This window comes from Pipistrellus hanaki (genome assembly GCF_964339955.1).
Source record: "Pipistrellus hanaki genome assembly, chromosome: 9".
NCBI classification, from domain to species: domain Eukaryota; kingdom Metazoa; phylum Chordata; class Mammalia; order Chiroptera; family Vespertilionidae; genus Pipistrellus; species Pipistrellus hanaki.
In genome coordinates, this window is record NC_140511.1 from 60,352,162 (window position 1) to 60,378,224 (window position 26,063).

Sequence of the window (26,063 nt, forward strand, 5' to 3'; positions counted from 1 at the left end):
TAATTATGATTCCCCAACACTGCCAAAATCCACACTCACCCATTCACCTATAGATGGAGAGAATGAGGTCTTGGGAATGTTGCCCAATTTTTCTCTTCTCATTCCCTTTCCGAATGCATGCCAGTTGCCCTAAGGCTTCAGAAGATCCCTGAAGACAGCATTTTACTTTCTGTAGGAAGGAGAACTAGTATAGCTGCAAGGTGATCCCAACTTCTTGCCAATCTGTTGATTTTGAATGATCATTCATTCCAGATTCCCTGCTAAGAGCTGAAACATTGCTTCTGCAAGAAGGCATTTATTTTAGGTACACTTTCGTTCTTCAGATGTGCAGCTTCATAGCATTGATATTGTAAATTATAGGGAAAATGTGGAGAAAGTTAACATGGTTGGTTTAAAGATGTTTGACATCTTTTTCTGGTGATTTCTGTTTTATTAGATATTGTATTTAAATTGGCTTACTCATTAAATTTATGAGATTATAATTGGCATACATCACTGTATAAGTTTAAGTTGTACAGTATAATTATTTGACTTATATATACTGTACCTTGGAATGAGAGTTCTTAGGAGTTACTTTCTTTTTAATCCTCACCTGAAGACACGTTTATTGACTTTTTCAAAGAGAGAGAAATAAAAACACTGATGTGAAAGAGAAAAATCTATTGTCTGCCTTCCATTTATGCCTGACCCCACAACCCAGGTATGTGCCCTGACCAGGAATTGAACCTGTGACCTTTAGGTGCATGGGATGACGCTCCAACCAACTGAGCCACATCGGCCAGGGCAGGAGTTACTTTCCTAACAGCTTTCATATATGCCATACATCAGTGTAAACTGCCAGTAGTAATCAGTTGTACAAACATCCCCAGTACTTACTTAACTGAAATTTATACCTTTTGACCAGCTTCATCCAAATTTTCTATCCCATCCCTTGCCTCTAATAACCATGAATCTGATCTCTTTTTCTGTGAATTTGGGTTCCTCTCTCTTTTTTTAGACTCCACATTTAAATATGATCATAAATAATTTGTCTTTCTTAACTATTTTATTTAGCATTATTTCATCCATGTTGTTGCAAATGTCATGATTTTCTTATTTTTTTATGGCAGAATAATAGTTCGTAACTTCTTTATCCATTCATTCACTGATGGACACTTAAGTTGTTTCCATGTCATGACTATTGTAAATAATGCTGTTATAAACATGTGGAGGGATGCAGATAACTGTTCACAATGGTGTTTTCATTTCCTTTGGTTATATTCTTATAAGTGGAATTGCTGAATCACATGGTAGGTCTAATTTTATTTTTTTTTAGGAACCTCTCCATTGGCTATATTAGTTTACATTCACATAACAGTACACAAGGGTTTTCTTTTCTCCACATCCTTACCAGGATTTGTTATCTTTTTATAGATTTATATATATTTCTTTTTATAGATTTATATATACTTCTTTTCTTGACACATAGATTTAATTTTTTTTTTTAAAGAAAAGAATGAAATACCTGGTCTGATGAAGAAGATTTTTTAATTTATCAACTTATTGTATACCTTCACAAAGGTATAAAACAAATTGTGTTCATTAGCAAGAATAAAATTACATTAAATCAACTCTGGTGTTAGAACCATAGATGCAGAGTTTCCATACCTATCTTTCTTTATATAGTATTAAGCGTGCAGTTGGCACTTAGTAAATATGTATTGATTAAATCATTTAATAATAGGATGTGCTGCTTCCATTGACCATAGACCTTAGAAAAGACTTTTGTGTAACAGCAGTGTTTTCTCCATCTCCTGGGTTTGTCCACAGTAAACAGATCCGAGCTATGCTAGGCCAGTTCAGCCAGGCCGAAGGCTTATTAATGAAAGCTGGAGTGCAGCCAGGGACGTTGGATGGAGTTCTTTTCGATCTTGGATGTTCCTCCATGCAATTTGATGCTCCTGAAAGAGGTTTTTCCCTTCGGAATGATGGCCCTTTGGACATGAGAATGGATGGTGACAGGTGAGTATCAATAAAGCATTTCTCCACACAACAAGAAATCGATTTCTCAAAGGCACTCTGAATTTAATTTCCCTTTAAGACTGCAGAATTCCCATTACACGCCCACACCCAATACTATCCATATATAATAAATCAGTTTTGTTTGATACTCATTAAAGTTTTTAATGTTTCTCTAGTTTTGGGATTCTGAAAGAAAAACCATTGCTGTCTACACAAACTAGTGAGGAGGATAACTTTCACACTGATTATCTTTTTTATGGATAATCGTGCTTTGATATGACCTTTTAACAGAGATTGTGACCCATACTTGTCAGAATCTTTTTGTTCTCAGTCTTAAACCTTCTTTTGCTCAAGTTGGCATTCATAGAATGAAGGATGTGATCATAAAAGAAAATAATAAAAATCTTCCAAAAACCAGTGACTAATAGTGAAGGTCAAATATTTTTTCATGTTTGGAGATTTAGGTTTAGCAGAGGTAGTAAAATCTCAAGCAAATTTTGGTTGTTCTTGATGTCTTGCTAAGAGGATGCCTTCTGAAATACAGTGAACAAAGCTTCTAGTTAATAGTAGTAAACCCTCATATTGTTAACGTAAAAATTTGTCAGCAAATTTTAGTGTGAGAGTCAGGATTCTTGAGATGCTCCCCTAAGAACATGAAAATTAGATTGCCTTTGTGAATTAAACTCTTAATATGTAATGGATGAGATTAGAGTTGAGAAAATATCTTAAAAAGCTGGTAGGTTTCTATTGAGATAGCATAGACTGTAACTTAGCCACAGATATTAACAGATCGGAAGAAAGTATGTGCCATTCGGGAAGTGGGAGTTGGTTCACATGAATTTATAGAAAAAGAAGAGTCAGAGATGTAACCAAGTGCGTTGCTAATCCAAGTGGTGTTATGGGAGAGGGAAAGTGATCAGTCAAATCATGGAGGCTGATATGTCCCTGTGTTGAATGTGGATACAACAGGCTTTCTTAACCTGTTGCCATTGAACATTAGAATCTTACAGCATAGCCCAAATTCAACAACAGCTTTTAGACTATAATAATGTTTCATGTAGCAGAAAGAAATTCACAGTTTAAGGACCTGTGGGTATATCTGGGTTGTCAGGTGGTCTTCACTATAAGGAAATAAATAAATTCACACTTAGGTTAATATTTCCTTTGTAAGTCCCTGATCTCCGGAATACCGATGAAATTCCTTAACCTATTAAGTTGGGGTGGGGGACAGATTTTATATCTTGACTTTTTGTTACTCCTCACTTGAGGATATTTTCCCATTGTTTTTTAGCGAGAGTTGAAGAGAGAGGGAAAGACAGAGAGAAACATCGATGTGAAAGTAACATATCAATTGGTTGCTTCCTGCAGGAGCCTGTAACCAAGGCATGTGTCCTTAACCTTTGGTCCAGGGACCCTTAGGCCCATACTTTATCCACTGAGTCAAACTAGCTAGGGCTGTATCTTGACTTCTATACCACATAAATGCCTATTCTGAAGCCTCCTAGAAGCCCTCTGACTTTCAGTTTGTTCCCAGTTTGGCCTTGTAGCACTAACATTAGATAAAATAAAATTATGCCTATTTCCACTGAACTATATTTGAGCAAGGTATTTTTTTACTTTCATACTTGAAAGTGGAAAGGTATTATCAAAAATTGCTAAATACATCCATACTAATTTTAGAACTGTCCAATTTGAGGTGAAATCCATACTATGGAGTCTGAGTTTATCATCATTCACAAGGTTCATTCTAATACTTAGTGGTTTGGGCAGTTGAATTCACAACTAGGTAAGATCTAGCAGGGATTTTGTTGATTATGCCAAAAATAATGATTGGCAAATCCAAGAAGGGGAAAAATCTGAGGGACCTGGATAGGTATTGAGCTTCCCTATGGGCTATTATACTATGTGTTTTATGATTATATGCACCCTAACTCTCTCAACAATTCTATGAGGTAAGCATTGTTACTTTCATTCACAGGTAAGAAATTAAAGAAATTGAGGTTCCACTATATTAACAAGTTTACTGAATAGTAAAGCCTGGATTCTAAACTAGGTCAATTTGACTCTAAAGACCAAATCTTTATCCTTAAAGTTATTATTAACAAAGCAATGCCTATTGAGATGGAAACCAGACTACTTTATAGGATGTTCATTGGTCAGGGGATGCCATGACAGGCAGGAAAAAAACAAAAACAAGATTTGAGAGAGAAAGAGAGAGAGGGAGAGGGAGAGGGAGAGGGAGAGAGGGAGAGGGAGAGGGAGAGGGAGAGGGAGGGGGAGGGGGAGGGGGAGAGGGAGAGGGAGAGGGAGAGGGAGAGGGAGGGGGAGGGGGAGGGGGAGGGGGAGGGAGAGGGATAAAGGTTATGGCAAAATAGGGTACAAGCCAAGGACATAATTTTCTCCTGGAAGACCTAGGCATTCTAATGAGGTGCAATGAAGTATATTTAAGGAAGTATTTAAGTGTTTCTTAAATCTGATCTGATCCTCAGATCTTAAAGATGCCATATCCTTGTTATTTAAATTTCTCACAATTGGTACCAACAATCAATCCAATGTATTAACTACAGGAGTAATAACTATACTATTAGCAAAGCTCTTTCTAATAAGTAAGGTCTTGGTTAATGCATCACTTAGAATTCCTGGATCCATTTTTCTAAGGTAAGTTAAGCTGGCATGGTCTGACAAAGTGAATTCTGTTTCCTGCTACTATGATTTATTGGTCACAGTTTGATATTTCTTTGTCTTCTTCACCTGAAATTACCATCTAGGCTTGTTTAGTACTGTTTGTTGATTACCATGTGTTATCTCATGATGTCCTTTGTCATGGAGGTAGAAGCCAATATTGTTAAACATTTGAAATAATACACATTATTATCATTAAAAATATTCTAGTTTTTGTGAGGAAAGCTGACCAGCGGTATCTTCTTGTACAGTAGTTCTCCTTATCCCTGATTTCACTTTCTTCCCTTTCAGTTACCTGAGGTCAACCATAGCCTGAAACTATTAATTGGAAAACACCAGAAATAAACAATTCATAAGCTTTAAACTGCGCACCATTCTGCAGAGCAAGATGAAATCTTGTGGAATCCAACATTATCTTGCCTGGGATGTGAATCGTTCCTTTGTCCAGCATATCTAAACTATATATGCTAACCACTCATTAATTGCTTAGTAGCCATTTTGGTTATCAGATCAACTATAGTGGTATCACAGTGCTTGTGTTCAAGTAATCTTTATTTTACTTAATAATGACCCCAAAGTGCAAGAGTAGTAAGGCTGGTAATTTGCATACACCAAAGAGGTGCAATAGAGTGTAGGTATGATGTATGGATGTATGTATGTATGTATGTTTAGAAAAAAGCATAGTTATGTATAGGACTCAGTTCTATTGTGGTTTTCAAGTTTCTGCTGGGGTCTTGGATGTATTCCCTGGGATAAGGTGGGACTCCTGTAATGATTTTCTTTTCTGTAATGATTTTCTAAGTCAGTTTGTTCTCCAATAATGTAAGTAGTCGGTTACTGGACAGTCTCGGGTTTATTTACGTTCCTGAAATTAAGGCTCATTTAAGTAAAAGCATTACCCTTGTTTCTCCTATACAGAAAAAAAACACTCAAGCAACAATTTAAGTTTTGAACAAACTAAATCCATATATTTCTGCTATTTTAGTTTAGGGGAAATCTGCATGAGCAGTCACTTCTTTGTGAATTAAGTTAGTAAACTTTTAATTTCCTGCTGCCCTTGACCTTGACGAACCTCACACACAGAGTTTTCATTTGCCCTAATGATGGAAAGCTTATTTTATTCCTGTAAGATTTCAGTCTCTGACTTTATAAACCTCAGAAGCTCTCTTAGCCTATGTTTGTATGCCTGACTTTATGTCTCAGTACTCTGAAGATTCACCTCTGGTCAATGAAACTGACGTCAATGAACTAATTGGTTCTTCTTGTGCGTAGGTACCCTGACATGCCCACCGCAGCTGATGTTGTGAACGCTTTAGATCAACAGGCACTTGCATCCATCCTGAGAACATACGGGGAGGAGAGGCATGCTAAGAAAATCGCTTCAGCGATTGTTCAGGCACGCAGCATCTACCCCATCACCAGAACCCAGCAGCTTGCCAGCATCGTCGCAGGTACCCTCATTAATTCTGAACAGTGTCTGAGAGGGAGGAAAAAAAAGAATATACATATAGATTAATCCCCCAAACTACCAAAGGGTTTCATTTATACTTAAAATCATGCAGGAGTGAATCTTGCTTAAAATCTTTGGTTTTGCAAGCTTCCTCCTTAACCCCAAAACCTCTCCCCCACACACAATTTTAAAATATACTGCAGTTTGCTGATTAGTTTAATAATATGTATTTTTTTTTACATGAGATCATTTATCATTTGTGCCTACCAAGGTGAAACGTGGAATGACAAGAGCAGAAAAATTTCTTGATTCATCGCAGTGCTTGATAAGCATCCTGCATAAGATCTGACATTACCTTTCAGTTTCACATTTCTGCATTTTAATATTTTGGGTGAAAGGAGAATTGCATTGCCCAACTGCTAAAATAAAATCCAGTGACTCACACATCTATTCTAAACAACGGGCTAACAAAGGGTATGTGATGTATAGGTTATTCCACTTGGTGAATGCTAAACTAAATCAGCCTGAGGGGCTTATTGAAGCATTTCATCTTTTTTTGCTGTTAGCCACCATAAACCTCTTGAACCTAAGTCTGGCTAGGAGGCGCTTTATTATAGCCTTTTTGTTTGAAGCCAAAGTTGTCTCACAGCTGTATTCCATGATGAAAGTTTCCCTAGACAAAAGTACAACTTCTACAGTTGTTATTGAACAGATTTCCAGTGGTAAATTGTCTTTTTGGACTCCTGAAGCCATACATCTTTTTATTTACCAAATGTATTAAGATTTATTTTTAATAGTTTCTCTTAAGTTAATTAAATAGCTAAAGACATAGGAAAAAGCTTATAGCAAGCTCCTAGTTTTTGGTTACCTCTATCTTAATATTATCCATAGTTTAAGGAATAAAAATTATGTACTTATTCAGATCAAGATTTAAAGATCATATGGCAGTTGTCTTATGACATAATTTCATAAAACTTTATTCTTTTTAGTTATGCTAATAAAATATAAAAAGTTGACTAAGTCTTCAATTTTTTAGGTAGCATACCTCAAGGCCCTTGAAATTTAACATTGAGCAACTTCCTTAAGGCAACTAATTGCAAAATTCTAGTAGGTTGTGTCAACATAAAATATTTCATGATAATTTTCCCCATAAAAGAGTTTATACTAGCAGGCTAACATTAAATTCACCCTGATCTCGTCCCCCTTTCATTTTTCCCACTCCATACTCACATGTTTGCACCTTATCTTTCCCGTCAGACATTAACTAGTTCTGTCTCTCATATTGGAAAGAAGAGCAGTGAAAAGTCACTTTTTTTAAAAAATTATTATTATTATTCATGAAATTCCAGAATTTTCTGGTGCTGAAAATGAGGACTTGGGACTAGAGGGTATTCTAGAGGTCATCCAGTTTTGAAAAAAACCTTATCTGGCATCTGAAAAAATTGAGGCACAGAGAGTGCCAACAGTTTATTCAAAGGTACAGCCTAAGTAATGGCAACATCAGTACTAAGCTAGAGTTTGGAAGCTCGCAAATTTGATGCATAATTGGGAATCTGCCTTTTAAGAAAATAACATCTGTCTTAGGTTCCTCCACAGCAAACTTGGGGAAATAACACTGTTTAGATAGAAGTTACATGAAGATGTAGAATAGAAACAATGTAAGTCTTTTCAGGAAGATATGATGTGAAAAACATATACATGGGCTATGACAAATTATATAGTAAAAGTGATAATATTCATATATGTGTATATAAAACTTCATTTTAGTAAATGCCACTAAAAGATTTGAGTTCTCTCTAATGAGTATCTTTATGGCTCATATCAGTCTCTAATAAAATTTTATTGATGATGATAGAATTCTTTAATAAAGAGAAAATAGAACAATGAAATTACATTTTAAAGTTCATTTATTTAAAAAAGTAATTCGGGAGAGGCTGCTATATACCAGGGCATTATACTGAGTACTAAGAATAGATTGGAGAGAGAATCAGAGCCTCTGTGTTCATGAAGCTTATACAGTAGTAAGTGATTGAATAACAACGTGGTTTAAGAAGCCTCTAATTGTAATGAAAAACCTTATTTATTGTAATCTGAAGTTATGATTGTGTGGCAAGTAGAAAAAGCTGATGCAAATGTAGAATTATATAATGTAGATAGATATATACATATAGTCTTAGTATGAGAAATTAATATATCTAAAAATTTTTGCATGTTCACTGTACCTTGAAATGGTAATGTTTTCAATATTTTTGTGTTAAATACAGTATTAAAATCAACTATACTATACTTGTTTGTTTTTTAACGTTGCTATAGAAGATAACATGTGGATCATAGTTTTATTAGATGCACTGCTCTATATGATGAGTATTGTGAGGCCACTACTGTGACTTCCTTACTCATGATTGAGCCCACAGTGCTTCTCACAGTTTCCTACCTGGGAAGGCATTTAGTAACTACTTTTTCAAGGTTAATGTATAAAATAAATAAAATGCACATAGATCAGAAAGGTGCTGCTTTTATAAAGTTTGTAGTCAGTGAAATAACATCAGTGTTAGTAAAAAGTTGATGCTTGGTCTCATGAACCATGTCTCTCCCATACCAATATGGTCCAATATCAACACTAAAATAAATTAGAAAAACACATTGCCTTCCCAGTACTTTAATTTATTCATCTTCAAAGTGAAATAGTATCTATTTCCTCCCTCATTCTTCAGGGATGCTGTGAATAAAAGTAAAACTCTGATGAAATATTTTTATTAATTAAATATCTTAAGAAATGGGAAACTACATATAAAAACTCTCAAGCTCTTCAGAAATAAAAAAAAGACTTATGCACTTAATTTTGAAAAAATAGCTGCGGTCTAGACTTTGCAGAATTAATCTATATTTGATTTGTGTAGCCTTAAAAACAGGATTGATGCTAGACATCTCTTTGAGTAAGAAGTCTGATTTATTTTCCTCAATAAGCTGTCCATATTCAATGTAAGAGCTAATCTGCATTCCATTGCTCTTTCCATTCTGTCAATACATCAAAGAAATCACCATTTAATCTTAATTGTTAAATTAAATCTAGTTTAATAAAATATATTAGTTTAACATTTGGTCCACAATTTACTTTCTGTGGATATGTGAACAGAGCTTCATCTTGAAGTGGAAGTGAATAATACTTATGATGATGATCATTGTTATTTTTGTTTAGCAAACATAACTCTACCAATTATTTTTTTCTTAAAATAATATTGATATTCACTCACAGTTTCTAATCTGATGCCAAAATCAAATATACCAATCACTTTTCTTTTCATTGGGTTTAGATTCAAATTCACAAAATAGATAATTAATTCACTGACGACAAAAAAATGACAGGAGGCTTATAATATCAACTAGAAACCCAGTGCATGAAATTCATACACGGGATGGGGATGTTCCTCAGCCTGACCTGAACCCTCTCCAATCTGGGACCCCTCAAAGGATGTCCTACTGCTGATTTACAGGGATCACCCTAAACCAGCAGTTGGACATCCCTCTCACAATCTGGGACTGCTGGCTCCTAACCGCTCACCTGCCTGCCTGCCTACCTGATTGCCTCTAACCACTTTGCCTGCTGGCCTGCTAGCTCCCAACTGCTCCCCACTGCCTGCTTGCTTGCCCCCAAAATCCCCCTCCAGAAGCCTGATTAACCCCAACGGCTCCCCTGCTGGCCTGCTTGCCCCCAGTTCCCCTCCCCACTGGCCTGCCCACACCCAATTGCCCTCCTGCTGGCCTGCTCACTCCAAACTGCCCCCCCACTGTCCTAATCACCTCCAACTTAACCCCACTGACAGCCTGCTCCCCCACAATTGCCCCCCCCCTGCTGTTCTGCTTACCCCAATGGCTCCTGCCATCCCATTCTGGCCTGATCACCTCCAGTGACCCAAGGTTCCAGCCCCTCCTTTTTTCTTTTTCTTTTTCTTTCTTTCTTTTTTTTTTTTTTCAGTGCCTTCTTGATTGGAGGCCAGGGCCAGTTTGAAGCAAGTATCTAGGATTTATTTGTCTTCTATAATTGAAACTTGTAGCCTTGAACAGAGGCCAGGGCTGTCCAGGAAGCTTGGCTACCTCCATTGCCATGGCAACCCAAGCCTCCTGCTTGCTCCAGCTCTGTGGCTGCTGCCATCTTGGTTGGGTTAATTTGCATACTTGCTCCTGATTGGTTGGTGGGCATGGGTTGGTGCAGCAGAGTGGTGGTTAATTTGCATATTTCTCTTTTATTAGTGTAGATTTTTGAGTGGGAAAAAAGATTGGGAAGCTTTTTAGATATATTTAATTATTGTTGATTACAATGTGCATACTTATTGTTCTCTGCCTGAAACTTTCATGCAACTTTTATTCTGACTCATGAATAAGGTACATGGCTAGAGCTTAATGAATGCTTGTTGAACAAATAAATCAATAAAAAAGATGTGCACATTCCCAGCCAAAGTAAAATGAGAAAAAGGGAAAGGAAATCTAAGTTGTTCGTTGTTACTGAGAATCAAATATATTCTGCTCTTCACTTTGAAGAGGAGGGAGACCCTGAGCATCAAAGTCCTGTATAAATTAAAATTGCTTGAGGAATAAGTGAGATTCCCCAAGACACGGACTCAAAAATCCTCACATTCTATTTATTTCATATGCTTTGCGAACTTGAGTAAGTCACTTATGTCCTCTGAATCTCATTTACTCATTTGGAAAATAGGGACAGCCAATTCTTGCTTTGACCATTTATTGGAAAGTTCTCTGTGAATCTTAAAGGGCAAATACACTGTACACATTGCGTTCTTTCTTATCCAGAACTAAAGCTCAATCAGGTGCACCAGACAGACCCCTGAGTGTGGCTTTTTCCCCAGGAATACCTGTCCGTAGCCACACATTGTGATATGTGATAAGCTGATACTTCCATTCCAAGCTGTTCTTCCTATAGGAGTAGTGGGATTTTCAGCAAAGAGAGTAATAATCATTTTCTGCAGTGGTACACGTAAGGAGTATCTTTTGCAGTTACATTGGAGGCTCATGCCTCAACTTGTATCTGAAATCATTGTCTTTTTTCAGCAATTTTCAACAGCCTTCAAAAGAAAAAATAAAAGAAAACATTCATCAGTAGACATTGCTATCCTACTTTAGTGGAACATAAACTTTTTTCCTGATGAAATTAATCAGACTAGATTACCATCCCTTTATTTCAATAATCTACATATTACCTCCTCCACCTTCTTCATAAAGCACTCTTTGTATTAGCATTGCCATGATTAAGAAATAATGATGATGTCAGAGAGCTCGGCTGTCGCTGTGGTGGAAAATGGTATGGTCACACCTACTGTCGAGTTTAGAAGGCTTGCCAGTGAGTCACAGTCCCCACTGCCACTGCCTTTGCTACTGCACTTATTCTTCTGTCACTTTGAATCTCTTGAGTTCAATCTGCTATACACAGTGCGTGTTAGCATGGTAACTTCATGCCAACTAAATTATCAAGTGACATTTCATTAAGTAAGCTTATTTCTTATTTTAATAAGTAATCTTTCCAAGAGACATTTCGTACAACGAATCCAACTCATAAGAGAATGAAATATGGGGGGCTGGGGGGAGGGACAAAAACCAAAAACATGAAAATCTTTCTTTCTCCTAAAAGAAATTTGGCTATTCTCAGTTGAAAGTGCCAAGTACGGATCTGGGAATGTTTCAATCCCAAATGACGTGGCCATGCCTAATTTAATAATTATAATGGTAATATAATAATAAATCATGTTAGCTAATACTTAGTGAATCGTAGAACTATCCTAAATTATTTTCATGTATTAACTCATTTAATAAGAACAACAATCCATCAGGCAGGTAGATTTTATCCTTGTTTTGCAGATGAAGCACAAAGAGGCTAGGTAATTTGTCTCTTGTCAAGTAGAGCTGGAATTGAAAGCTAGTAATCTCACTAGCTTTGTGCTCCTATTTGTAACCCATATCTAGATCTCTTACTTATGATTAGGAAACAGCATAAACTTCCCGGCCAGCATTGCTCAGTGGTTCAGCTTTGACCTATGAAGCAGGAGGTCACAGTTTGATTCCTAGTGTGGGCATATGCAGGATTACAGGTTCTATCCCCTGTGGGGAGGAGGGGTGCAACAGGCAGGTGATCAATGATTCTCTCTCATCACTGATGTTTCTATCTCTCCCTCTCCCTTCCTCTATGAAATCAATAAAAGTATATATTTTTTAAAATGATATAGCGTAAACTGTTGCTGAAGAATGCTGACAGCTCTGTCTTCCGGGATCTCACATACTCATGTTGGACGCAGTCATACAAGCAACTTCTTCTATTGTCCTGAGATTAGTGCTGTATATAATAGAATCATGAATAAAAAAGTATGAGAAGCAAAAAAGGGAACAGTTGATTTTGATGTGGTAAAAGGGTTTGAGTTATTAAAGAGAGAGATTGGGTAGAAGTAACAGACATTGAGTAGAGCCTTTTAGGGGGAGAAGTGATGGTTATTTAAAGAAAAGTCTCTAACATCCATAGAAACTCATCAAGTGCAGAAATGAAAAGATGAGTGAACAAAAAATAATCAGCTAGTATGTCAGCCAGTTGAAGAGAATAAAAGACAGACACTACATCGTCCAATCCCAGGACCCAATACATTTCTAAATGCCTGGAATTCCCTCATTATCTTGGGATCTTTTGTCCTCAATGTGACCTTTAGTTGGGTCTGATTTCTTAATAAATTAGAAATTCAATATAACCAAATCCTCTAGAACTTCCTGATTCTGGCTGCATTTCAAATTTTATGTATGGCATAAAAAAAGAAAATGCATCCCTTTACCTCTTTATTCCACTTCTTATTACTTTATACTTTGTGTGCTTCTGCAAGTGAAAATTAAAGTGATCTGGCATTGTATGTTCTGCACATTAGTAGTTTTCACATTGGTATTAATTTTGTAAAGATCTGTACGAATAGCCTGGTCATTTTGTTCTTCTCTTTATTGATTTAACAAAGAAGAAAGATAATTTGTTCCTGTAACTATTACTCAGAAGTTTTAAGAATTTGGTGGTAGATATTTGCAAGAGCTCTCCATTTGAGAACCAAGATCAAGTAGTTTTATATATTAATTGTACTACCAACTTGTGTTTTGTTTTGTTTTTAATTGACATGATTTAGATTTTGTCTAGATGGTAGGTATAATGACATGGGTTTCTTTCACCCAAAAAAGTACTGAGAGGATCAACAGTGTGCGGTACTATTCCTAAAAGTAGTCATTTACTATTATTTTTGCATGTTGGGAATGTTCTTTGAAGAAAGCGTCTGTTTTTATTTTCAAAGTATAAAATGTTCAAATCATGCCAAAAGAATGTCAAAGGAAGAGAACCACAAATGTTACTAGTTTGTCAAAAATCAAATATATTTCTAGTGCTGGGAGGCGGGAATAATAGATAAAAAAAAAGTTTGATGTCCAAACTTTAATCATAACTAAAAATTAAGAGTAATACTTTCAAATTATTTTCTATCATCTTTTGCTTTGTGCTGAATTGAAAAATTATAGAATATCTAGAAAACATTTTTCTCAATTTAAAATAGAGAAATCTACATTCACTTTTTATGTCTTACCGTACCCTTCTCTATTTTTGTCTAGCGTATTAACAATTTCACTAGTATTTCCCAAATGCTTTGATTTCTTTTATCCCTGTAATCATTACATCATTATATTGCCTCACATATTTTTAATCACTTAGAATCACATATTATTATAAACTGGAGCACAGGTCATATTTTTTATGTGTTTCATATAATAGCATGTAGGGCACAATAAACAATAGGTTACATTTGCTGACTTTCTACATTTTGCTAATGTATAATAACTTATTTAATGACTTTCTTATCAGCTGGACTATAAACTGTATGAAAGCAAGAATTAGACATGTCTTCTTCATTGCTACATTCTTAAAACCTGATATAGAATTAAGCTTATAAAATTGTTTAATTAATTATATTTTGAATGAAAAGTAAATGTCCAGTTTATAATTTTGTGATGTTTAGAAAATGAAGGGGGGTGGGGTTTGGGAAAACTAATAGAGAAAAATCTTATAAACAACCAATTTCTTCAGTATATGGGTTCTTTCTATTGGTCTGTAGACTCAGACGTACAATAATAAGAGAAACTATAATAATTTTCCTGACACTTGTAATATCTTTCCTGTTCTCTAGGGGTAAATCAGGCTCAGTATGCCATACAATACTGTTAGTCTTCTGTATTTTCAATTTCCTCATTAGCAAAGCAGGGAATTTGACCCAATATTGAGGTGTGATACTTATTTCATATACATATTCCATAGTCATTTAATCATCAAGTATTTACTGAGTCCACTTTGTGCTAGGCACTAATAAAGGAATGTAAGTGACTAAGGCAAAGCTTTCACCTCAAAATTAACAAAAAAAGAGATTTTTACTAGTTAGTAGTCTTCACAGTTGGTGCCTTTTGCATATATCGACATGTTTACTTTTTTTTTCTTTCTTAGCTTAAAATTACCACTTCTTTCTTGGATCATTCTCCTTCTTATCCAAGTACATATTTAGAGACATTTTTAATGAGGCTCCATTCTTATACTTTGTCTAAATGTATCTTTATTGTGACCTAACTTTTGAATGATAACTTAGTTGGGTATAGAGATACAAGGTCTATAATTAATTTTATTCAGCGCTTTGAGGTATGATTTCATTGTCTCTTGGCATTTCTATGATTGATGAAAGATCTAATTGTCATTATTTCATACTTGGTCTTTTTCTTTTTCTAACTATCATTAAGATTTTTCTATCTTTGATATTTGATTGTGATATGCTGGGTTGTGACTATTTTTTTTCTTTATTAATGAAACAATGAGCTTCTTTAACATTTCTTCATTCCTGGAAATATAAGAAATTATTGCTTTCCATATCTTTCTTCTATTCTCTTGAGTTCTGTCCAATAGTTACTCACCATGTTCTCATATTTCTCATGTCTTTGTATCTGTGTGTTACAATCCAGGTAAGATCCTTTTCTAATTCACTAAATTTCTCTTAAAATATATCTAATCTGTTTAAACCACTTGTTGAATTTCTAAATCCACTTGTCATTCCTAAAAATTCTATTGTTTTTAAATACGCTTGTTCTAATTCTTTTATTATAGTTTGTATTGATTATTTTTAATGTAGCAGGAATAGTTATTTTCTATTTGTGCTCATTTTTTATATTATCTCCAATTCTTCCTATTTATTTAATCTGATTATATATAAACACACACAGACAGTGTATCTAGCGAGTGTGTCTTCAGTGGGTTATACAAACATATCCTTTTTTGGAAATCTACATGTGGTTTAATACTTGCTTTTTCCTTTCTTCTCTTCCTGTTTCCAATCTAATCATCTACCAGCCACGCAAATGTGTCATGTAAGGCACTTTCGGTTGCAGAAGTCAAAGACACATTTAGGCAAACTTAAGTAATAAAAGATTATTGTTAGCTATACATGATAGTAGGAAGGAATTGTTATAAAGCTAGTCATACTACTAATAGAGAAAACAGTTATTTAAGCTACATAGCCAGGTTTCTGAAAGACTGGACAACACAATTCAGGGTACTACACAATTTCCCCACTAAACTATTGATATTATGTTGCAGGAAACATTGTTGGTTCCTTGTTTTGGTCAATTACTATTATTTTGGTTTGGCTACTCTATGTCTAGCTTCTACAGTTAACTTTTTTCTAGGGTTCCTAGGTCACTGCTTACTCAGATCTTTTTTATTATTATTATTATTTTGACTGTCTCCTGACATCTATTTATATTGCTTTTATTATTTCTTTTGGTTTTTGCTTATTTTGTCAATTGCTTCTATCTTGCTCCCTCCTTTCACCTCTCTCTCTCTTTCTTTCTCTCTCTACCCCCCCCCTTTTTTTTTCTTCTTACCTTGTGATTCAAGCTCCCTAAGATAAAGGATCTCATTTGGCCTTATTTATCCATAGTTTTTCTTGTTTGGCAGAGTTTTGCATTTGCTCCATTTTAAATGTATGCATTGGCTCATAGGTCTTTGCGTGGTGATAGCATGGTGACCAGAGCTTAAGGAACTGCCTTGGACAGTCCTGCTCATTTGATAGATTCCTCCTTAGCATTGCAATTATTTAAATAATGCTTCAAAGAAGAAGTAATTCTTGAAATTGGCTATAACTAGTAGTAATTTTATTTTATTTTTTTTTAAATTTCATCTACCTGTGTAAACAAAATGTGCCCTATAATTCAAGTCTTCTTGAATAAACTGTTATCTTAAGTTAACTTGCATATATCTTTGACTATGCTCTATCTTCTACCTGGGAAAAAAGAAAACTCTCCTTTCATATCTACTGGTTGAAAACATCTTCACCTTTAAGGCCCAGCTTAAATGCCACTTTCTATTTTTTATGATTTCTTCCCTGATCTCCCAAGTTGGGTGCTATCTCTGATAATTTCACAGGTAGGATTTATAAGTTGTTGACTTCATCTCTGTACTCATTAGATACAAAGTGGATTTTGATGACATATTCAATTTATTAAGCCAACATGCTACATTGCTATATTGCTTACCATTTTTCTTTGCTGGTCATTTTTTGTTTGTATGTTTGTTTGTCTTACTTTCTCATTACCTTTGCATTAGTCATCCGGGTTTATGTCTCTGCATTCTACTGTGTCATTGAGTAATGGAAAAAGAAATTAATTTTGGAATTATACAAAAACTAGGACTCAAATTTCAGCCCACCTGTTTGAACTTGGAGAGGTTACATAGCTGTCCTAATTCTCTCTAAGATAGGCATAATGGTTCCTAATTTATATGATTAATGTGATTGATGATTAGAAATTACATTTTTAAGCTACCTATCCTAGTGGTAAACATGTGCTAGGCAAATGTTTGACAAAAAATGAAAGAAATGGAGAATTTATCTTAGATAGAATCTATTGTACTATACAAGCATGCAAAATAATTAAAATTCATGATTATATAGAAAATAATAGATTGTTTTCTATTATAAAAGAAGCATTTTCATTTATTAGTCATACAACATTGTTAAGAATTGGAAATTTAAAAAATCTGTAATACCACTCTACCACCATAACACAAATGTTATGTTTGCATATTCCCTTTATCTCTGTATCTATTCTCACATTTTTTGTTTGAATGTACATAATTTTTTTTATTTTTTTAAGTTGATATTTTATCATGTTACTTAATTTTTATGTCAGTATACTACATAACAGTAAGAAATACATAATGTATATTAATCATATGCTAATAACCTCATTATTAGATTTTTAGCTTTCCTTCTAATGGAGCCTATTATTAAAAAGCCATATGATAAATATCATTGTGCATATATATATATAGGGGTTTTTGAGGGGGCATACTTACTTTCTAGGCTAAATTCTCTAAGTGAAATTAATGAAATATTGTTTTTCAAAATGGATATACCGCTTTTTAGAAATCAAAATCTTTCACTGGGCATGATCTTAATCACTGTTCATAAACAATTAGGAGGCTAGAACACGTAGAAAAATAAAAGGTGGGAGTGACCAGGTCATTGTTAGACTTGATTATGGTTGAAAAAAAGGGAGATATTTATAATCTCTGATTTAATTAAAACCTATATGCTAATTGACCCTTGGAGAAATTGAACATTTATTCTTTAATTAATTTAGATAGTATCAATCTTTCAACAAGCCTGTTAGGAGAAAAATGATAGCATAGTCTTGCTTTTTGGAAGTAACATACCATTCCTGCCTTCTGGAAGTTTCTATTTCAGTGTAAGAGATAAATATATACTTTTTAAATCAATGTAGTAGAGTTGAAAAGTGTAACATTGGCAACTGTACCTTGGAGCATGTGGATTAATTATGAGTGTGTGCTGAACTCACAAGAAAAAGGGGAGCACTGTTAAACACCTTTTAACTCTGGAAAGTATCAATGGCCCAATGCTGAGAGCAGTCCTGTATGCCCTATGCACTATTCTTAAAGATTCAAATAAAGCATCTTATTATGGGTCATAACTATGCTATATCTTTTACTTACAATTTTGCTTTTTGTTCACAATATCTGGCAAATAAGCCCCAGTACCTTCCTAAGGATCTCATAATTAAATTTAATATTGATCACTAAATAGGTAATAGGAATCATGATTCCGTGTAGGCCGTCTTATCTATACTAAGCATTTTAACACATAGGCAGCATAGAATTATTTTCAAATAATATATGAAGAATACCCATTCTTTCTTTTAATTCTGAGCATGTTTTTTATCTCATCTCAACAGGTAATGTTCCTTGTTACCTTTTCTGCTCAAGCCTACAACTTTATTTTTTCCCTAATGTAGGAGCATTTGTAAACCTCTGCCACCCATAGTGAGATCATGTTGTCATCAGTCTTAACCTGGTAGGAGTTGGGGATTAGATGAGACTCCAAAGAAGTTTACAAAGAACCTCACTGAGTAAAGCCAATTTTATCCAGAACGATTTGAGTTCACAGATTTTAATTAACAGTTTGAAATTTGTAATATTGCTTCCATTTCAGATGGATGAGAATTTAACACTGTATTAAAGGAGCCCAGGCAAAAGGACATGAGTTGCGTCACATAGACTTATTAAATGTGATGGAAATTCAGCAAACGAATGCTGGCAAACAGGTGCGAGAGCTGAATTAATTTTTAAACCCTACCACTCAGGGGGAATTGCAATGCATCATGTTGACAGCCACAGCACGTTGTTAATTTCATTCACAAGCTTAAAAACCTCAATACATTTGAATATGTGAATGTATTAAATTTTTAAAATTGTAAGTAGCATAAGGGTGTCCCAGGACTAAAAATATGATAATTTCTCTCTGGGACTTCTAGTCATTTGTCTAACCAGAAGCATGGTGTTTTTTTATGAATGAAATCTATCTTACCACTTCCACATACAAATTGTGTTCTATTATTATATGCAGTGCAGGCTGTTCCTAAGCAAGGTTTTCTCTTACTTTTAATATGAAATCCCTTGTGAGTCAGAGGAAAATTGAATGCTCACTAATCCAGTTTCCAACTTCTGCTGTCATGAATGAAGGGGGTTCTCAGTCTATATTCCGATGGTGCTAAGTGGTGATGGTACTCCTGGAGTTAAAGAAAAAGACAGTAAAACATAACCAAATGAACACAGAGGCTTATGCGATGGTATCATTAAAGGTCATATGTGTAAGCTGAAACCTCATGGAACTTGATGTTTTCACCAGGAATTAACCTATTCTGAAGTCCCTGGTATATTTGAGAATTTGATAGAAGCCCTAGAATATCTCTATATAAGACTGCACTTACACAGAGCATTTTACAAAGTTTTCAGGGAGTTCATAATTTCCACATTCAAAATCCTGTGAATGGTACATCTTGATCTTTGTCTGAAACTAGAAGAGTATCTCTTAGTGGATTGAGTGGATTTTCCCCTCTGCCACCTGCTGTGCATGAGACCCTAGACATGGGAGTGGTGATAAAGGAAAATAAGACTTGAACTTTTTATAGCCTAGTAGAGATTCATATATAAATAGTATAGAGTGGTAACTTGTTTGATGGAATATATACAAAAATTTATTTAGATGGCACCTTAGCGAGTTTTAAGGATTAGTAGGTAGAGAACGAAGCATTCTAGACTAAGAATAAAAGCAAGGAGCACCACTCTGTCATTACTAAAATTGGGTGTTTACAAGAAACACGTAATAACAAATGTATGGAAAATCTTTTGGTCTTCTCTCAACATTTCTCAAGACACTTTAAAGAAAAAAATAAAAGGAGCTGGGTTTTGCCACCTAAGACCCTTATTCCTAATTGTACACAAGTTTGTTCCCTCATTTTGTTTAGCTGGAGAATATTAAGCATTCATTTTTTAGAACATAAAAGCAAATGTAACAAGTGAGTCAGGAAAAGCCCAGAAAATACTACATTGGATGAGTCCACAGTCTTAATCAAAAACATGGTAATCGGTACTTGCCCAAAAGTCTTTTGATAATGGCACCAATAGCAACTGTTTCTTTTTAAATCCACTATCAAGAAAACTGATGAAAAAGAGAGACATATGCACAGTCTAATAACCTGAGCTAACAATACGTTATTTTCAATAGAATGAAAAGGACAAAAGCCGAAGGTATTCATTACAGTTCCCATGGTAAAAGACCAGGGCAATGGCTGCCTTCACCAGATGTGCAGTCTCCAGGCTGACAATACCCATGTCCCCCAGGGAAATGGGGAGAGAAAGCTAAACTCCTGCAACTTGATGCAAAGTGATTTGGGTTCCATTACAGCATCTCTCAGTAAAAGGCTATTCAGTCTTAGAGTAAAGATTCCACACTCATTTTCTCCCAGAAAATGAGATTGTTATATAAAACACCAGACGTGGAATCAGAGCTTCTGGAAATCACTCTAAACCATGTGATTTCATCTTAACTTCCTTAAATTCTAATCAGGAAAAAGGAGATGATATGGTTTGGTGAGCATACCATCTTAACGTGGCTGCCTTGTTTTGGGCACACTTAAAGACAAGAAAACTCAAGAACGTTCTCAGGAAACTGAAAAATACAAACTAGTAATATGTTTATTTGTTCGTATGCTGATCTGGGCTTCCAGGGTGTGTTTCTCTGGTGAACTAGCCAGAAATGCCATGTCTTTCTTCTGGGAAAGTTAGATTCACTCTGTAGTACAAAAAAAGGGACATGTGGGGGTCGACTTCGTGTTAAAAAGAGCTGAGTTTCCATTTGACTCCTGTTAACTTGAGAAGAGTCATTTAACCCCTCGGTTTTTCACCTTTACATGGAAATAAGGATATTTACTTCTTACCTCTCTGAACTCATAGGGATTTAATGAGAAAATTAAGATATGTGAAAGATGATGAACATAAAACCTACTTTCAGTATTTTCCCAGATGTATAAACCAGAAAATAAATTCTATGGAATAGATAGTTGTTATTAAAAATTAAAAGTATCTCCTTCAGAGAGTTTAGAAATGCTAGGTAAACAAAGTTAATAGTTACCTTTGGAGCTCCACCATACTAATGGGCAATGTGGATCTCCCAAAGGCAGGTGTAGCATGCTGCATTTATTATATTACTTGACAACAGACACTTGGGGTTGGGAGCCTATTTTACAGCCTTTCCCCAATATTTACATATCATTCTCCTCAATGGATGTGAGTTTTCTTGAGAACAAGCACTACCTCTTCAGAAACATTTTAATCCCCTTGTTTAATACATTGTGTATAATGAATACTGGCCAAATGAACGAATTTTGTATTATTATTCAGGATGTAATTACTGATGTTTACTGAATATTATTGGTGTCAATTTTTATCTAAATTTCTAGTAGCCTCAGATTTTGTTTATTTAATAAGTGGACTAAATATTCTGGGTTTTCAAACCTGTGAACAGAAAGGGTATAGTTTAAAATGACTCACAAATACATCTTATCCTTGTGGAACTAGCTTACAAAAGAAAGCGGGTATAGAAAAGTGCTTTATTAAGACTACAGCAAAGGAATAAGAAAAAATGGTGTGATTAAAAAGTCACAATAGAAGTTGTATACTTGGGTGGCAACAGAAATCTGGAAGTTTAATTATGGAAAATAATCTCCTGGCCATGGGAATGCAATCTGGAAGTTTTAGGTTAATGAAATGATGGTTCTTACAATTGTTACCATCAGTTATTAAAAATAATTAAGGCCAAACTAAAAAATCTCATTCCTATGCCATGCTAGATCTTCATACTTTTAAGGCCTATATACCACTTTATAAACTTAGAAGAGCACTTTTATTTTGTATGTAAGGAAAATTTTATACTTCATTTTGGATGCTGAGACATTTTAGTCTGATGCCCACATTCAATATACATTAATTACTCAGATGCTTCAGGGGTTTCATAGCCCTCTATCCCACCTACTCTGTTAGTCCAGGATGACAGTATAATTAGTTTGGCCTTGACTTCAAATCATCACATCAAATCCCTACCATTTTACAGCTGAGAATAGTAAGTAAATGTGTGAATGACATTTCTTAAAGTGACTACTTTATGCCAAGTATCTATAATAATAAAAGCATAATATGCTAATTAGACCAGACGTCCTTCTAAGCTAAGCCTAGGAGTGCCTATTCATTTCGTGCATTGGGCTAGGTGTTCCTGTTTTCTTTATTTGATCTTCACCGTAATTCTCTGAGAAGAGTTATTTTATCTTCCAGTGAGGAAACAAACTCAGAATTGTTATTGCCTCATATTAAACAACCAGAAAAATATAAAAGATCTGATCTATGAGCCTAGTTTCTTTATTTCTAAATTTGGGTTCCATTTCTTTTACCATGTTGTCTTAATATAAGTATTGTCTTTTTTTTATGCTTTTCCATATGATGATTAAAATATATATGCATTATTAGTACTTACAAAGAGCCTGAGCATAATTTAGGTGAAGACAACTCTTACACTCTTAATGAAGAACATATTGAATCTATAGATTGCTTTGGGTAGTATGGACATTTTAATATTAATTCTACCAGCCCATGTATATGATATAATCTTCCACTTGTAATGGACATTCACTTTAATAATGTACTTTTTTTTTAAAAGTATACTTAACTTGAAAACATCTTGCTATTAATGTTTATTAGCGATATTTGACCTTCAATTCTAAATGATAGCTGCATGGAGCCAAACCAATATTACATGAAATGTTAGAGTCTTCTTTAAGAAGAAGAGGGGGGAAAATATTGAAAATATAAACAATAAAATGACAGTAAATACATATTTATCAATAATTGAATCTAAAAATTAAAATAAACAAAGAACAAAATAAACTGAAGACTAACACAGAAACGGAAAAATGGAAATATGGAACAGATTGATGAATCTCAGAGGAAAGGGGGGAAGGGTTAGGAAGAGATATATTTATTGCCACTATTATTTTTCATATATTTTATATTTTTTTCTCTTTAAAATAGCAAGATTATATCAGTAAAACTGATGATAGTAGGAAACCAAAAGCTAATATACATTTTAAAAATATGTCTTGTTGAGACTATTACAGATTTCCTCCTTTTATTCCCCCCATTGCTCCCATCCACCGAGATCCCACTCTGCCCTATTCCTTTACCGCCCTATTGGCTGTGTCCATGAATAATGCATTATACATATACATTCTTTGGTAGGAGGAAAACAGTTTTGTTATTTTGATGAACTGATAAAAATTTTGATTTAGGATTTTATAGGCATTAAGTGAACTAAAGCTTACATAAAATCTCAATAATATTGTACATTAATCTTGGGGGGGAAATGCACTTAAATCACTGAAGAACTTGATGAGATTTTTTAAAACATAACTTATCAAATTTTACCATTACATTCTCATGTCTTATTTTATTCTTTTGAAGAAATATGCAAAACTAAAGTTCACCTTGCACATTTGCTCATTTCAGATAATAAGGACTTGCAAACAAGCATTTCTTAAAGTTGAAATCATTTGCATGTTCACTATTGCATGTCAGATAATTGATTCATTAAGGAAATTCCAAAGCAGTATCATTAAGTACATGCAAACAGTTGTATTGAGAGAGTGAAATGATTGGCAAATTTGGGAGGTCAATTGCCCCATTAAAATGATAATTTTTTATCCACAGTCACATTTGGCCAAAATGTAGGATATAGGATAGGGCCTATTTTGTGACATTAATTTTACATTCTAGTCATAATGTTTTCTGTAACTAAAAATATTATACTTTTCATTTAGTCACTTATTTATGTTACTAAATATTATACTTTTCACTCCAATGATATGAATGAAACAGTTTATAGTAATGTTTCTAGATTATTCATTTATCCCTTAATGTGTTTCAATCATTATCTATTCATTATCTTTTCAACAATCATTTACTGAGTATTTACTATAGTAGTTTTTAATCTTGGCTGCAAGTCAAAGTCTTCTGTGAAGCTTTTTTAAAGCAGTGATTCCTGTGTAATAAACCCCTGAAACTAATTCAATAGTTTTGGACTGGGGCCAGGCATCTTTATTTTTTCCAATCTCCATGAGTGACCCTGGTGTGCATTCAGGATTAAGGATCATAAACTTCTCAGTTAAGCGCAAGAGATGTAAGATTGAACACGGAATAGGTTCTCTTCACAAGGAGACCAGAGTCAAGTGAGTGAGGTAGACAAGTAAACTAGTAATTATGGTAAAATGTAGTAAGTGTTAGACTAGGGGTTAGTACACTTCCACCCACTTAGATCTGATGTACATCGGCCCAGTGTCAACCAAGTCCATAAAACACAGGAAGTTTTTCTCTCTGTACCAAGCCAAATGGCCTATGTTGTGATTGCATCCATATTTTCTGTCTAGCTGTATGCCTTAATCAAATGAATTAGCCATACAAGATTCTGTAATTAAACTCAGGAAATTGAAAAGCAGAGACCAGTTTCTATTTTTGATAGCAGGATATGGGAGATGAGAAAGAGGTGACGAAGGATTGCAAAGCAGTATGCTCTTCAAGGGCAGGGACCAGGCCTCATTAATATTTCCTTCCATGGGCCTGATTCAGAATCCAGCACATGGGTAGGCATTGGATCTGGTGTAGTTTTGAATTTTATTTTTTCATGCTTACTACGCAGATGCCCCTACCTACACTGTGTATATCTGAGAGAGTGCTGTCCCTTACACTCTGACCAGTGAATTTCACAAGGAAACACATTTGCTACTTGAGAGCCACAGGTCATTTGCTGAAATATCTTTACATTTTCTTTCTTCTTTTTTTTTAATATATATTTTTGTTGATTTCAGAGAGGAAAGGAGAGGAAATCATTGATCATTGACTATGCATACCCCACACTGGGGATCGAACCCACAATCCAGGCATGAGTCCTGTCAGAAAATCAAACCTTAATCTCCTGGTTCATAGTTCGATGCTCAACCACTGAACCACTTCAGCCAGGCATTTTTAAACTATCTAATTTAAACAAATAAACTTGCTTAATTTTTTGTATTAGGTCTTTTGTTGTCTTCTTGAGTGTTTGTACCATTGCCAGTTTATGGGTGTTTTTTTTTATTACTTTAATTTACATTTTGATAGGCTGTTTTATATTCTTTTGTTTCTCTTTTATTTCATTTTTCACAGTCTGCATTATCAACCTTTTTTCCCCCTATGAATTTCAAATGCAAAAGGGCCTGTATAAAGGAAGGGAGCCCTAGTAATGGAACCTATCTAAAATAAGGGAGGATGTGTGCCTCTGGGGAGAGCTGCATAAAAAGGTCCACAAAGCATGTTGCCCTTATCATCTCCTGGTCCCTAAATATGGGACTTCAGGAAGTTGACAGGATCACACCTAGAAATTATTTTCAAGAAAGCCAGTGAACATAGTCCAGATAAGAGTTCCCTAAACAAAAGTAAGAAAGCCTCAGAAGAAAAGTTTCTTGGATTGGAGTTATTTTGTTATCTTCACGACCATCCATTCCTTTAGCATAAGTGAAAGCTTTTATTTTCTTTCTCCATAATATGGTATTGGCAGGGGCTAATGAGATCTTATAAAGAAAAGCTTGTCATTACAGTGGTATTACACTATTAGCTTAGGGATTCATATACAGTTGTGGATGTGTTTAAGTGTGACTATAAATAACATAAACTTGAAGCTACATAATATAAAATATTAATAAAGCCTCACTTTATCTGAATACTTCAAAATAAAACAGATTTACTCACTAGAAGAACCAGTCAGCAACATCATAGTTTCACATCTAGCTGGCTGACTGAATTATAAACTATAATTCTGCCATAAGAAAATGTCATTTTAGCTGGTAATCAGAAATGCCTACCATACTGTGTCATGTCAATTGAAACAATGTTGTTGTTTATATTAGAACTTTTCTAGTGATTTCATACATTATTTGG

The 26,063-nt window shown here is 34.7% G+C and overlaps 1 protein-coding gene across 4 annotated transcripts in view; it reads left to right on the forward strand.

Moving 5' to 3' along the window:
* METTL15 (methyltransferase 15, mitochondrial 12S rRNA N4-cytidine) overlaps nt 1-26,063 on the forward strand; it is a 148,210-nt gene that overhangs the window by 116,502 nt on the left and 5,645 nt on the right. For all 4 annotated transcript variants that reach the window (XM_084893628.1, XM_084893627.1, XM_084893629.1 and 1 more), the window contains 2 exons: nt 1,810-2,001; nt 5,956-6,134. In XM_084893628.1, the coding sequence (XP_084749754.1) occupies nt 1,810-2,001; nt 5,956-6,134 (371 nt within the window). The remainder of the gene's footprint in view (nt 1-1,809; nt 2,002-5,955; nt 6,135-26,063) is intronic.